General features: G+C 42.5%; 1 protein-coding gene across 1 annotated transcript; it reads left to right on the forward strand.

Annotated features, from left to right (window-relative positions):
• Positions 1–12,130: 12,130 nt before the first annotated feature.
• LOC125506791 lies at positions 12,131–15,268 on the forward strand. The gene is made up of 3 exons (XM_048671500.1): positions 12,131–12,428; positions 14,248–14,620; positions 14,712–15,268. Exons 1-3 carry the CDS (start codon positions 12,198–12,200, stop codon positions 15,266–15,268), a joined length of 1,161 nt encoding a protein of 386 aa, XP_048527457.1. The 5' UTR covers positions 12,131–12,197.
• The last annotated feature ends 969 nt before the right edge of the window (positions 15,269–16,237 follow it).

The following is a 16,237-nucleotide window of genomic DNA, read 5'->3' on the forward strand; positions in this document are numbered from 1 at the left end:
GCGAACTCATCAGCATTGGTCGTCCACTGACGCCAATTGCACAGGATGCTTCATGGGCGGATTGCCCACAAGAGAATGAAGACCTTGAGGCCCAGCCAACAACAACTCCACAGGCGTCACCCGCATTGCGCAGGCTTCGCAAAGGTCCAAGGCCTCAAGTCTCTGCTGAAGACAATCCAGCTGCATCAGCCGCGGAAGAAGAAGTCCCACAAGTTGCCACTCCCCTGTCCCACCAAGAAGCAGTTCTCGAGGAGAACGTGATCGTGACCGATCCTCCTGCTCGTCAAGGGGAGGTTGAACATCTTGAGGCTGCCACCACCAACACCACTGAAGCCACTGACGCTGTCATGGCTGAAGCTAATGTGGAGCCCTCACCAACAAAAGCACCAGAAGTCAGCGAAGCCACTGATCCCGCCACTTCTGTTCCTGAGTCTGCTGCCGGTCCCCAGTTCGACTATCATGTTGAGCACAGGCCTTAGGTACAGAAGCCAATCCCAAGATTGCCAAGGTTCCCAGGTCCTGCATCAGCACCTGGCTCCTTCAATATCAATGGCTTCAGAGCAGACAACACATTCTTCAATAGCTCCAGGAACCCCTACTCCAGGGAAAGAATATCATCTGATCGGTTCTGGAGTTATCCGCAGCGAAGCTATTACTCATGCGTTCTTTACAACCAAGGTCGCATCTTCCCACACAAGCGCCTTGACATTGAAGCAATAGCTGGTCTGCCCTGTCTGGAAGAAGCTCTGGATTGCTTCAAAGAGGTTGGACTGCTGCCGTTCGTCACTGACCAAGAGCATTGGAATGAAGAGTTGCTGCTCCAATTCTATGCCACACTTCACATCCGCGGGTATAGCAGAGATCCGAAGACTTGGGTCCTGGAGTGGATGACAGGAAACGTTCATCATGAAGCCAAAGCCTTTGACATCATTGAGCTCACTGGTTTTCCCACTCCTGGCGATCTCTACAAGCATGGCTGTCAGCTTCATAGTGAAGCTATTGAGAGCATCTTTCAGAAGACTGAACCTAATATGAGTCAGATGCTCAGTATGATGAAGCCATTGCCCCAGGATGCTGCTTATCCCATGGAGTTCTTCGTTGAAGACCTTGAGTATCTGCCAAGAACCATTTATCACATCATAAGGCGAACTCTCTGGCCAATCAAAGGACATTCTCCCCATGCCAAGCTGGAAGGTGCAATGAAGACTTTGCTCTTCTACATTCTTCATGGAAAATGCTTCAATACACAGGATTTCTTCATTCCCCAACTTGCTGCATCTGGCTCTGATCTGTTTGGTTTGAAGTTCTACGCCCCTTGGGTGATGCGGCTGATCAAACTTCACTCCGCTATCTCATATCAGCCCTCGGCCCGCAACCATCGGATCTTTTTGCCTGATGTGGATATTTCTATTGAAGCCATCTATCCTGAGCCTGCCAAGGAACCTCTCAGTCTTCAGAATGCAAAGCATCAAAGTTTCACTCAGAACGTTGAAGGCGTGGAAGCCGTAACTCGTGTGTATCCTTTGGCTGGCACTACACATGCACCGTATCCTGCTCTCACTGAAGCCACTGACAGTACAACTGCTCCACGACCCAAGAAGCGCACTCGTGTTCTCAACGACCGAGAGCTTCTTGTGGCTCTTCATCAGAAACAGGATAGACATCATGACTGGTTGAAGCGCCAGATGCAAAGCCTCTTGGTGGATGTTAATCGCATTCACAATCTTGCCACCAAGAATGCTTTTGTTGCCCATGAAACCTCTCGCCGCACATGGAAAGGGCTAACACTGATGTGTTCTGAAGATGATCTTCAAGAGGATGGCTTCACTGAGCGATTCAAGTTTGACTCCACGCCTCCTCGAAGGGCAGTGCTGCGACGAACTCCATCCCTTGAAGACTCTGAGTTCTCTTCCTCTGCTGCAACTGTGAATGCCAGAGTGATCGAGGATGAAGACGATGCTACTTCACCGCCACCTCCTTCAGCACGCTTTGACTCTGCTCCAAGCTCTTCAGCACCGCCAAACACCACCAACGACCCTGCTGCTTCACCTACTCCTCATGGGAACGAGTAGATGCTCTATGTCTTCAAACATTTTTGGTCCTTACTGACAAAAGGGGGAGAAGCATATGAGGTTGATAGTCTTCAAGCGGGTCCATATGGGCGGGTGCTTTATATTTTGCTTCGTGCTTACAACTCTCGTTTTGCTACATTTGGTTCTTTGAGTTGTAACACTTAAACTCGATGGTCGTCTGCTACTTATCTGCCACCTTGTGTTGCGATGATAAATTCCGCATGTGCGACGATAAATTTCGCACTTAGATCATTCTGCAGACGTCCATTTTCCATTATGCATGTCATTATCTTCATATACTTTCACATGCATAGTGGATTGTCATCATAAGTTGAAGTGGATCTCCACAAGTACAACCTGCCATGTGCATTTGCATTCCAAAAGCAAATTACTTATATGCACATCTTCAGGGGGAGCCCTTGCAACTTATGAAGACAATTCCTTATCCTTTACAATTTCACAGATTATATTCCCCGTTGAAAACTTCAACTAGTTTGTCATCAATCACCAAAAAGGGGGAGATTGTAAGTGCATCTAGTGCCACCCCTAGATGGTTTTGGAGTATTGACGACAAACCTAGTTGAGGGACTAATGTGTTTGTGAGAATTGCAGGATAACACAGGTAGAAGTCCCTCATTGATTCGGTTTTCCTACCAGAGATGACCCCTAAAAATGTATGAAGACATTGAAGTCAAAGGTGGTATGTGAAGACATTCACCTTGAAGACTATGACAAGAGAAGACATCGCATGAAGACTATGGAGCGTGAAGACTTAGATCTTTCGTAGTTCTTTTTCTTCTTTGTTGAGTCATAGTAACCACCGTACTGTTAAGTGGGGTCCAAGAAAACCAGTCAGAATGACTGAAGTGATGCTTAACCAAAATCCTATGTCTTCGAGTGAAGATTATGAGAGCGAATCTTGTTCAGAGTTGGACAAGTCAGCTTTGCTTGTAGCCCAAGTAAAGTTGCCGTGTGTGTTTGAAATCTGACCGTTGGAATACGTGTCAGTTCCTTAGTGACCCAGGGTCATTTCGGACAAATCAGGTCGGGTTTCCTAGTAGCTATAAATAGCCCACCCCCTACAACCATAAACGGTTGGCTGCTCAGGGTTAAAGTACGGCTTTTGTCGTTTGAGAGCAACCCACCTCGAAGCCTTTGAGAGAGAATTCCTTGAGAGGATAAATCCCTAACCACCCAGAGCCAAAGAGTGTTAGGCATCACTTAAGTCTTCTTGTCTGTGTGATCTGAAGACTTATTACACTTGAGGACTGTGAATCCTCCAGCCGGTTAGGCGTCGCGTTCTGAGCATCCAAGAGTCATTGTGGATTGCCGGTGAACGAAGTCTGTGAAGGTTTGGAAGTCTACTTTGAAGACTTACCAGAGTAATTGGGTGAGGACTGGGTGACCTTAGCTCAAGGGGAATACGGTGAGGACTGGGTGTCCTGAGCTGCGTGTTCAGGACTGGGTGTCCGGGACTGGGTGTCCTAAGGTTTAAATACCTAGCCGCCCTAACCAGACGTACAGTTGTCACAGCAACTCGAACTGGTCCAACAAATCATTGTCTTCAGCGAGTCACTGGTTTCATCTTCCCTTCCCTTTACTTACTGTTACTCCCTGTGAAGTCATTGTATGTTCGCACTATTTTTTGTCTTCACTGAGTGACTGCGTGTTCTGTGTGGCTTCACAATATCTTCCTACCTGATCCTTACTACATTGCTGCTATTAGTCATTGTGCTTTCACTCTATTGAATACTTGACTATGGCTTGCCTAGTGTAGTCTACCTTCCGCTGCAGGGTAATAGGTTTATTTCTATCGTTTGTCTTCATAACTTCCACGTTTTGAAGACTTTCATAAAAATCGCCTATTCACCCCCCCTCTAGTCGATATAACGCACTTTCAGCTATCAAACGTCACAATGTAACCGGATGATCATAAAGATGCTCTATAGGTATCTCCGAAGGTGTTTGTTGAGTTGGCATAGATCAAGATTAGGATTTGTCACTCCGAGTATCGGAGAGGTATCTCTGGCCCCTCTCGGTAATACACATCATAAGCTTGAAAGCAAATGTCTAAGGAGTTAGTCACAAGGTGATGTATTACGAAACGATTAAAGAGACTTGCCGGTAACGAGATTGAACTAGGTATGAAGATACCGACGATCGAATCTCGGGCAAGTAACATACCGATGGACAAAGGGAATTACATATGTTGTCATAACGGTTCGACCGATAAAGATATTTGTAGAATATGTAGGAGCCAATACGGGCATCCAGGTTCCGCTATTTATTATTCAACAGAGAAGTGTCTCGGTCATGTCTACATAGTTCTTGAACCCGTAGGGTCCGCACGCTTAACGTTCGATGACAATATAGTATTATATGAGTTATGTGTTTTGGTGATCGAATGTTGTTCGGAGTCCCGGATGAGATAATGGACATGACGAGGAGTCTCGAAATGGTCGAGAGGTAAAGATTGACATATAGGACGATGGTATTCGGACACCGAACGTGTTTCGGTGGGTACCGCGTACATATCGAGTCACAGGAAGGGGTTCCGGGCACCCCGGCAAAAGATATGGGCCTTATGGGCCAAGAGGTGAAACAAACCAGCCACAAGGGGCTGGTGCGCCCCCCATATAGGCCGGGCAAGGTGGGGAAGGAAAGGGGAAGGAGGAAAGGAAAGAAAGGGAATAAGATTCCCCTTCCTTTCCCCCTTCCCCTCTTTCCTTCCCCCTCCGGTAAATAAGGCAGGGGGCTCCGGCCATGGGGAGACCCCAAGTAGGATTCAGCCTACTTGGGCACCTCCTGGCTGCCTCCCCTCTCCCTCCCACCTATATATATGTGGAGGGGGCGCCCTAACACACACCAGACAATTGTTTAGCCGTGTGCGGTGCCTCCTCCACCGTTTGCTCCCCCGGTCATATTTCCGTAGTGCTTAGGCAAAGCCCTATGACGATCACTTCACCATCACTGTCACCGCGCCGTTGTGCTGACGGAACGCATCTACTACCTCGATGTCTTGCTAGATCAAGAAGGCAAGGGACGTCACCGAGCTGAACGTGTGCAGAACTCGGAGGTGCCGTACATTCGATACTTGATCAGTCGGAGCTAGAAGAAGTTCGACTACATCAACTACATTGTTAAAACGCTTCCGCTTATGGTCTACGAGGGTACATAGACACACTCTCCTCGTTGCTATGCATCTCCATGGATAGATCATTGCGTGTGCGTAGAATTTTTTTTGTTTTTAGTGCAACGATTCCCAACGGTAGCATCATGAGCCAGGTCTATGCGTAAATGATATGCACGAGTAGAACACAAAGAGTTTTGGGTGGTGATAGTCATACTACTTACCACCAACGTCTTATTTTGATTCTGCGGTATTGTGGGACAAAGCGGCATGGACCAACCTTACATGTCCACGCACATGAGACCGGTTCCACTGACTGACATGCAACTAGTTTTGCATAAAGGTGGCTGGCGGGTGTCTGTTTCTCCTACTTTAGTTGAATCAAATTTGATTGCGGCCAGTCCTTGAAGAAGGTTAAAATAGCAAACTTCATGAATCACCGTTGTGGTTTTATGCGTAGGTAAGAACGGTTCTTGCTGGAAGCCCGTAGCAGCCACATAATACTTGGAACAACAAAGTAGAGGACGTCTAACTTGTTTTTGCATGGCATGTTGTGATGTGATATGGTCAAGACTTGATGTGATAAACGTTATTGTATGAGGTGATCATGTTTTGTAAGATATTTGACAAACAGCAGGAGCCTTATGGTTGTCTCTATATTGTATGAAATGCAAACGCCATGTAATTTCTTTACTTTATCACTATGTGTTAGCAATAGTTGTAGAAGCAATATTTGGCGAGACGACCACGACACTACAATGGAGATCAAGGTGTCGAGCCGGTGATGATGGAGATCATGATGATGCTTTGGAGATGGAGATCAAAAGCACAAGATGATGATGGCCACATCATGTCACATATTTTGATTGCATATGATGTTTATCTTTTATGCATCTTATTTTTCTTAGTACGGCGGTAGCATTATAAGATGATCCCTTACTAAATTTCAAGGTAAAAGTGTTCTCCATGAGTATGCACGGTTGCTGCAGTTCATCATGTTGAGACACCATGTGATGATCGTGTGTGATAGACTCTACGTTCACATACAACGGGTGGAAGACAGTTTTGCACATGCGGAATACTTGGGTTAAACTTGACGAGCCTAGCATGTACAGACATGGCCTCAGAATACTGGAGACCGAAAGATCGAATGTGAATCATATAGTAGATATGATCAACATAGAGATGTTCACCATTGATGACTACCCCATCTCACATGATGATCCGGCATGGGTTAGTTTATTTGGATCATGTATCACTTAGATGACTTTAGGGATGTCTATTTAAGTGGGAGTTCATTAGTAATTTGATTAATTGAACAGTTATCATGAACTTAGTCTTGAGTGTTTTGCATATCTATGTTGTAGATCAATAGGTCGCGATATATCTCCTATATGTTTTTGATATGTTCCTAGAGAAAAATAAGTTGAAAGATGATAGTAGCAATGATGCGGACTGGGTCCGTGATCTGAGAATTATCCTCATTGCTGCACAAAAGAATTATGTCCATGATGCACTGCTAGGTGTCAGACCTATTACAGGAGCAAATGCAGACGTTATGAACGTTTGGCAAGCTCGATATGATGACTACTTAATAGTTTAGTGCGTCATGCTTTACGGCTTAGAACCGGGACTTCGAAAATGTTTTGAACGCCACAGAGCATATGAGATGTTCCAAGAGCTGAAATTGGTATTTTAGACTCATGCCCGTGTCGAGAGGTCTGAGACCTCTGACAAGTACTTTTCCCACAAGATGTAGGAGAATAGCTCAACCAGTGAGCATGTGCTCAGAATGTCTGGGTACTACAATCACTTGAATCATGAGGGAGTTAATATTTTAGATAAGATAATGATTGACAAAGTTCTCTATTCACTATCACGAAGCTACTAGAACTTCGTGATGAACTATAATATGCAAGGGATGACGAAAATGATTCCCGAGCTCCTCGCGATGCTAAAATCGGCAATGGTAGAAATCAAGAAAGAGCATCAAGTGTTGATGATTAACAAGACCACTAGTTTCAATAAAAAGGACAAGGGAAAGATAGGGGACTTCAAGAACAATGGCAAGCAAGTTGCCGCTCCCCTGAAGAAGCCCAAAGCTGGACCCAAGCCTGAAAGTAAGTGCCTCTAGTGCAAAGGAAATGGTCACTGGAAACGGAACTGCCCCAAATACTTGGCGGATAAGAAGGATGGCAAAGTGAACAAAGATATATTTGATATACATGTTATTGATGTGGACTTTATTAGTGTTCATAGTAGCCCACTGGGTATTTGATATCAGTTCAGTTGCTAAGATTAGTAACTCGAAACAGGAGTCACAAAATGAATAGAGACATGTTAAGGGCGAGGTGACGATGTGTGTTGGAAGTGATTCCAAGGTTGATAAGATCACCATCGCACACTCCCTCTATCTTCGGGATTAGTGTTGGACCTAAATAAATGTTATTTGGTGTTTGCGTTGAGCATGAATATGATTGGATCATGTTTATTGCGATACGGTTACTCATTTAAGTTAGAGAATAATTGTTGTTCTGTTTACATGAATAAAACCTTCTATGGTCATACACCCAATGTAAATGGTTTATTGAATCTCGATCGTAGTGATACACATATTCATAATATTGATGCAAAAAGATGCAAAGTTGACAATGATAGTGCAACATATTTTGTGGCACTGTTGTTTAGGTCATATTGGTGTAAAGCGCATGAAGAAACTCCATGCGGATGGACGTTTTGGAATCACTTAATTATGAATCATTTGATACTTGTGAACGATGCCTCATGGGCAAGATGACTGAAAGTCCGTTATCCGAAACAATGGAGCGAGCCAATGACTTATTGGAAATAATACATACCGATGTATGCGGTCCAATGAGTCTTGAGGAACGCGGCAGGTATCGTTATTTTCTGACCTTCACAAATGATTTGAGCAGATATGGGTATATCTACTTAATGAAGCACAAGTCTGAAAATTTTGAAAAGTTCAAAGAATTACAGAGTGAAGTGGAGAATCATCGTAATAATAAAATAAAGTTTCTACGATCTGATCGCGGAGGCAAATATTTGAGTTACGAGTTTGGCCTTCATTTAAAACAATGTGGAATAGTTTCACAACTCACGCCACTTGGAACACCACAGCGTAATGGTGTGTGCGAACATCGTAACCGTACTTTATTAGATATGGTGCGATATATGACGTCTCTTACCGATTTACCACTATCATTTTGGGGTTTTGCATTAGAGACAGATGCATTCACATTAAATAGGGCACTATCTAAATCTGTTGAGATGACACCGTATGAACTATGGTTTGGCAAGAAACCTAAATTGTCGTTTCTTAAAGTTTGGGGTTGCGACACTTATGTCAAAAGGGTTCAGCCCGATAAGCTCGAACCCAAATCGGAGAAGTTCTTCTTCATAGGATACCTTAAGGAAACAATTGGGTACACCTTCTACCACAGATCCAAAGGCAAGACCTTTGTTGCCAAGAATGGAACATTTCAAGAGAAGGAATTTCTCTCGAAAGAAGTAAGTAGGAGGAAAGTAGAACTTGATGAGGTAATTGTACCTTCTCTCAATTTGGAAAGTAGCACATCAGAGAAATCTGTTCCCTTTATGCCTGCACAACCTAGAGAGGAAGCTAATGATGATGATGATGAATCTTCAGATCAAGTTACTACTAGACCTCGTAGGTCAAATAGAGCACGTTCCGCACCAGAGTGGTATGGTAATCCTATTTTGGAGGTCATGTTACTAGGCCATGGAGAACCTATGAACTATGAAGAAGCTATGATGTGCCCAGATTCCAATAAATGGCTTGAGGCCATGAAATCTGAGATAGGATCCATGTATGAGAACAAAGTGCGGACTCTGGTGGACTTGCCCGATGATCGGAAAACCATTGAGAATAAATGGATCTTCAAGAAGAAGACTAGCGTTGATGGTAATGTCACCATCTACAAAGCTTGACTTGTCGCAAAAGGTTTTCGACAAGTTCAATGGGTTGACTACAATGAGATCTTCTCACCCGTAGCGATGCATAAGTCAGTCCGAATCATATTAGCAATTGCCGCATTTTATAATTATGAAATTTGGCAAATGGATGTCAAAATTGCATTCCTTAATGGATTTCTTAAAGAAGAGGTGTATATGATGCAACCAGAAGGTTTTGTCGATCCATATGGACGTCAATAGGGGCGTCCAGCGATCCATATATGGACTGGTGCAAGCATCTCGGAGTTGGAATGTATGCTTTGATGAGGTGATCAAAGCATATGGTTTTATAGAGACCTACGGTGACGCCTGCATTTACAAGAAAGTGAGTGGGAGCTCTGTAGCATTTCTGATATTATATGTGGATGACATATTGTTGATCGGAATGAAGGAAATATGCCCTAGAGGCAATAATAAAGTTGTTATTTATATTTCCTTATACGATGATAAATGTTTATTATTCATGCTAGAATTGTATTAACAGGAAACTTAGTACATGTGTGAATACATAGACAAACAGAATGTCACTAGTATACCTCTACTTGACTAGCTCGTTGAATCAATGATGGTTATGTTTCCTAACCATAGACATGAGTTGTCATTTGATTAACGGGATCACATCATTAGAGAATGATGTGATTGACTTGACCCATCCATTAGCTTAGCATGATGATCGTTTAGTTTGTTGCTATTGCTTTCTCCATAACTTATACATGTTCATATGACTATGAGATCATGCAACTCCCGAATACCGGAGGAACACTTTGTGTGCTACCAAACGTCACAATGTAACTAGGTGATTATAAAGGTGTTCTACAGGTGTCTCCGGTGGTGTTTGTTGAGTTGGCATAGATCGAGATTAGGATTTGTCACTCCGATTGTTGGAGAGGTATCTATGGGCCCTCTCGGTAATGCACATCAATACAAGCCTTGGAAGTAATGTGACTAATGAGTTAGTTGTGGGATGATGCATTACGGAATGAGTAAAGAGACTTGCCGGTAACGAGATTGAACTAGGTATTGAGATATAAACGATCGAATCTTGGGCAAGTAACATACGTATGACAAAGGGAACAACGTATATCGTTATGCAGTTTGACCGAGAAAGATCTTCGTAGAATATGTGGGAGCCAATATGAACATCCAGGTTCCGCTATTGGTTATTGACTAGAGACGTGTCTCGGTCATGTCTACATAGTTCTCGAACCAGTAGGGTCCGCACGCTTAATGTTCAGTGACGATCAGTATTATGAGTTTATATGTTTTGATGTACCGAAGGTTGTTCGGGTCCCGGATATGATCACGGACATGACGAAGAGTCTCAAAATGGTCGAGACATAAACGATCAATATATTGGATGACTATGTTTGGACATCGGAATGGTTCCGGGTAAGTTCGGGCATTAAACGGAGTACCGGGGGTTACCGAAACCCCCCGGGGAGTATATGGGCCCTAATGGGCTTTAGGGGAGAGTGGGAGGGGCTGCCTAGGGCAGGCCGCGCGCCCCCCAAGGCCTAGTCTGAATTGGACTAGGGGGAGGGCGCGGTGCCCCCTCCTTCCTTCTCTTCTCTCTTCCCTTTCCTTCTCTTCTACTCCTACAACGTGTTTGTTTGGGGGAAAATATTATTAGGGAATGGGAATTAGGAGGGTGCAGGACTTAAAATCCCTTGTTTGACTAGGGGACAGGGGAATTAAAGAGGGCAAGGGAAAGGGAGTTACGGGTCCAACTCCCCCTTTTTTCTTCCCACGGGGTGCCCTGGTAATTGATCGAGGGAATGGGAAGCGAGAGAAAGAAAACTATCGCCTAGTTCGTTTGTCCCGCTCCGTAAGCCACGGAAAGAAGAAGCGTGCGAAAATCCTCTGTAATGCGCGGGAAATCGCATCTAAATAAGCCCGGTGTGTCATCTCTTTCCCGTGGAATAGAGAGCCCTAACCATCTCTCTCAATCTAGAGAGGAGGCGGCGGGGCGAAGAGCTCAGGTAATCCCGTTGCTCTTTTGCAATACCAATTTGTTGTCTAAATTTCATCCAAATCCTTCCATCTAATTGGGAGCCTATTTCGTTTGCCCTCATGAACTTCAACTGATCAGATTATGCCAAAACAAATCTGATTCTTTTAGCTTTTCTGTACAAATCGATCCAGATCTATTCCCTTCGTAATTTCCCTTTTCTCCATGTTCATGTCTAATCCGATTAAGGCATACAATATTCATTCTTGTACTTTATCTGTTGCATATCTTGGTCAAAGAACAAGAGGTACTGATGAACTTACTCATTTGAATCTTCAGAATTATGTTCAGAGTTATCTCTCTCCTTGTCTACTTGTCCAACTTAGCATCTCAATTTTATTAGAGATATACTCGAACATGGCTGTGAGTATTCACTGGAGAAAATTACATACGAACTGATATGTTAGGAAAATCAACACTCTTGCTCTTGTTGTTGTCAATTCATACTTGTTTGCTAGTACACAGAACCAGTTTAAGCTGCACACTGCTTCTTTCTTCCTGCTGTACTATGTTAAAATCATGTCAAATTTCTGCAGCCAACATTTTGAAAGATCTACATCTTTCTTATCTACAAAATGTTTCTGTTTCAGTCTAGAGAGTACATGTGAACTCAAAAAGAGTAGTTTTCCGTGCCTAAGCATTTGCTTTGATGACAAATGCATCCGCATTGAGACACCGGGATTGATAATAAATTGATAGTTAAAGTGCAGCAAATAGGCAGTATACATGGCAATTTGTATTGGGTGAGGGATTACGAATTGCATACTCAGTACCAATTAGTATTGATTACACAATTATGTACTACGCAACCATTTGATTCATATATTTTAAGGCCTTATATACATACAGAATGGAGGGGGATTTAATCCATATCAAAATGCATCATGGGGGTTCATTTTCAATTGAAGGACCACTTATTTATCATGGTGGTGAATTGTCTATTTTTCGAGACTGTGACAGTGAGCGTACATCGTATTTTCGTCTAGTTCGCATGGCTAAAGACATAGGTTTCAAGGATGGTGATGAGTTATATTATACAATCCCTGGATGTAGCCTTGATGAAGGAATTGATTTAATTCATGATGACAATTCTATTGTTAAGATGTTGAACTTTGCAAAGAAACACAACTTTGCCGAGATCTATGTTAAACATAAAGGCAATGAAAATACTTCCGCTGATCCAAGATCTGGTCTGGGCAATAAGGATAAACTTCCAGCAGAGGTACTTTACTAAAAAAAACAAGTTATTTTATCCATGCTTTATTTTCCTTGGTTGCTCATGTGTGACTTCCTGGTTGCTTTGTTGCTTGGCTGTGTTTGATTGCTTTTACATTTGTGTGGTATTTATTGTATTCTACCATATTTCTTATAGCTGATTGTGTGGTACTCTTACCTAATTTTGTTCACAGACATGGCACGTCCACCAACAAATCGGGAAAGCATAATCTTGTGGCACACATTGAGACAACGCAGAGTGAAAATACTTATAGTTTTATATCTTCTAGTGCAAATCTTCATGATGGTACTTAGGAGGGCTCGATATAGGATGCGTCGAATTAGGAAGCCTTCTTGGTATGACCCGATAACTCGAGCACAAACCCTGAACAACAAGATACAAGTAAGCGATACAGAATGCATTTTACAACTACGGATGGATAGGCGTTGTTTCAGAGTGTTATGTTCGTTGGTAAGAAAAATAGGTGGGTTAAAGGATACTAGGCACATGAGCGTGGACGAAACGGTTGCCATGTTCCTTCACATAGTTGCACATGATGAAAAAACTCGAGGAATCCCATCATGATTTCCAGCGTTCACCTGAATCAGTAAGTTGCAAATTCTATGAAGTACTAGGCGCAGTTTTGAAACTCTGGAAAGTGTTGCTTAAGAAGCCTCGACCAATTCTAGCCAATTGCACGGATGGAAGATGGAAGTACTTTAAGGTATCAAACTAATATTTTCACATAAAAAACACTTGTAGGTCTAGTTTTGTTCATGGTCTAACACATTGTTTTTCTAATATAGAACTGTTTAGGTGCCTTAGATGGGACGTATATAGAAGTTCATGTGCCCAAAACTGACAAACCAAGATTTCGTTCAAGAAAGAATGAAGTTGCAACAAATGTTCTTGGTGTATGTGCGCCAGACATGCAATTCATTTATGTATATCTGGGTTGGGAAGGATCTGCGGCTGATGGGAGGGTCCTTCGAGATGTTTTATCAAAATCAAATGGCCTTCGGGTTCCTCGGGGTAAGAGATAATACAAAAATGGTCCATGTTTGTTAGACATATATGTTGTATACATAGCTGACAAACCCATATGTACGTTTCAATTGCATAGGGTGCTATTATCTAGTTGATGCTGGGTACAAGAACTGTGAAGGGTTTCTTGCTCCATACAGAGGGCAACGGTACCATCTAAATGATTGGAAAAAAACACCAACAAAAAAAGAGGAATTGTATAACATGCTGCATTCGTTAGCTAGAAATGTGATTGAGAGGACTTTCGGATTGCTCAAGATGCGACGGGATATCATTAGGAACCCCTCTTATTATCCTTTTGATACACAAGTTGATATTATTCTAGCATGCTGCTATATTCACAACCTGATACGACAACAAATGCGTGTTGATCCCTGTGAGCAATATCTAGATGAGTACATGCTACGCCTTCAGCAGCAGCAAGAATATGAGGATCTCATTCAGTCCACCGAAACATCTTCATAGTGGACTGAGAAAAGAAACAAGTTAGTTGATGAAATGTGGAAAGCGTGGATAGCAAAAAGACAAGATCGTTGATACATGTAGTACATCTTTAGTTGTAGGACATTAAGTGTTTGTTCATCAACATATGTGTGTCCAATCATTTTTCTTTGCTATTTGTTTTCTCCCATATGTCACAGTGGCTTATGTTTCAGTTCATCCACTATTCTGTAATGATAGGAGAGAATGATTAATGAATGAACATCATATTTCCTATACGAGCATCTATATTCTTTACTTTATGTACACACATATTTTATTGTCATATTGAAACTATCAGAATACCAAGTCAAAGGAGAGCAAGTTTGCATCAAAAAAGAGAGACAAGAGAACATGGACAGCCAAGGAGGAGAAGTTACTTATTGAAATTCTATATAACATGAATGATTCCTCTTGGAAAGTAGATACCGGTCACAAGTCCGGATATCTGACCTACATTGAGAAGGAAATGGCGAAAGTACTACCACATGCTGATCTTAAAGCGGATCCGCATATCAAGTCTAAGGTTAAGATTTTGAAGAAGCAACTTTCTTATGTTCTAGAAATTATGCAAAATTCTAGTGGGTTTGGATGGGATGATGAGAAGAAAATGGTAACTGGAGATAGGGAGACGTATATGGGCTGGGCAAAGGTACAGTATATTCATTCAGTATGTAAATAAATCAGCTTTGTTTCATGTGATTTTCGATTGGACTCAAGTTTCTAATGGAAATTCATGTTTTTTCAAGTCCCGTGAGGGAGTAGGTTCTCTCTACATGAAGCCTATGGTTAACTTTGACAAGTTATGTGAGGTATATGCTACTGAATTGGCTAAAGGAGGTAGTGCTAAAGGTCCTGGAGAAGAAGAAACTCCAGAAGTTGGATCAACGGCAGAGACACAACCTACTAGCGAACATGCCAAGGAGAATCTTCCTGAATCTCATGAGAACACGAACCCACTTGGTAGTTCTAGGCCTAGTCGGAAGAGAACGTATATTGATGATTATGCACTTGAGTCGGGTCTTATAAGTGTGTCCAATACAATTGCAAAGTTCCTGGAAGCAAAGCAGGAGAATGCTAAAACCATGAATGGTTTACAGAGGGCATTTATGCATGAAGCACAAGTTCATGAGCAAACATCAGCCAACAGAACCAAGTTACTTGAGATTCTCCAAAATCTTAAAGGTCTCACTACTGAAGAGGTTGTCATGGTTGTTCGTGTCATTGGTGGTGATGCTGGAAAGACCGAACTTTTCATCCAATTACGTGATGATTACAAAGTGGTGTTTGTTCGTCGGGAGCTTGAGGCGGCCAAAAAATAAGTGAAAATCCAAATTTACATTTCTGCATTGGTAGTTTAATATTTTTAGGTCGGGATTACTTGTTTACTTGAAAACTCATCAGTAACAATATTTGATTTTTGCCACTTTATTTGTACATCGTCTTCTCCTATACAAACTGTTGTTTGTTATATAAATACCACATTACCTTGTAATTCTCCTGGAGAGCTGTATAAACACAAGTCTTGCAAGCATTCAGTTGAACATAATTTTGTGGCTATGAATTGCAATGGCGGTAACAATATTCAGTTTGATGTTACTGGTAAGCTATATGTACTCTTTTTGTCTTACTTTTTTCGGGGAGATGTCAAAACCATCATAACCTGCAGGTTATTGCTATCCTATTTAGGCCACTAAGCTATATATACACTTATCATATATTTTTATTCAGAATGGCATAGCTTCTCGGTTCATACAATATTCTACTTAAATAAGAAACTTTTCCTGCAAGGAATACATTTAATATCCCACTATACAAAATAGTTTCAATGCAAGGGATAATCTGTTTGTATCCAGTTTTGATGGCTTCTGTACTGACCATCATTTTATTTTGGCCTATGTTGCATTGCAAACCTAGACAAAAGGCCCAAGGCTGGTTCGTACATACTCAACGTCTCCTCAATAACTCCCATTCCTGCACCGTTGAACCAAACAGAGGAATGTAATTTTTTGTTAAATTCCCATGACTAATTCCCATCCCAACCCAAACGTGGGACTAGGACTAGTAGTCCACTCCCCATGTCTTATCCCTTAGCCAACTCCCCCTTCAAAACTCCCATGCCCATCCCCTCAAACTGCCAAACACGCTGCTACTACATGGAAGGGGGAAATCCTACTCCCGGTGGGAATAGGACTCCCCAGGGCGCGCCATAGTAGAGGGTCGGCCCTCCCCCTCCCCCACTCCTTTATATACGGGGGAGGGGGCACCCCATAGACACACAAGTTGATCAT

The sequence above is a fragment of the Triticum urartu genome, chromosome 5, assembly GCF_003073215.2.
Source record: "Triticum urartu cultivar G1812 chromosome 5, Tu2.1, whole genome shotgun sequence".
Taxonomy (NCBI): domain Eukaryota; kingdom Viridiplantae; phylum Streptophyta; class Magnoliopsida; order Poales; family Poaceae; genus Triticum; species Triticum urartu.

Bases quoted from the DNA above. Each gene is read 5' to 3' on its own strand.
- LOC125506791 (XM_048671500.1), top strand. From the start codon at position 12,198: ATGGCTAAAGACATAGGTTTCAAGGATGGTGATGAGTTATATTATACA. The intron at 12,429-14,247 runs GTACTTTACTAA...TGAAACTATCAG, and splicing joins AGGATAAACTTCCAGCAGAG to AATACCAAGTCAAAGGAGAG. The intron at 14,621-14,711 runs GTAAATAAATCA...GTGAGGGAGTAG, and splicing joins ACAGTATATTCATTCAGTAT to GTTCTCTCTACATGAAGCCT.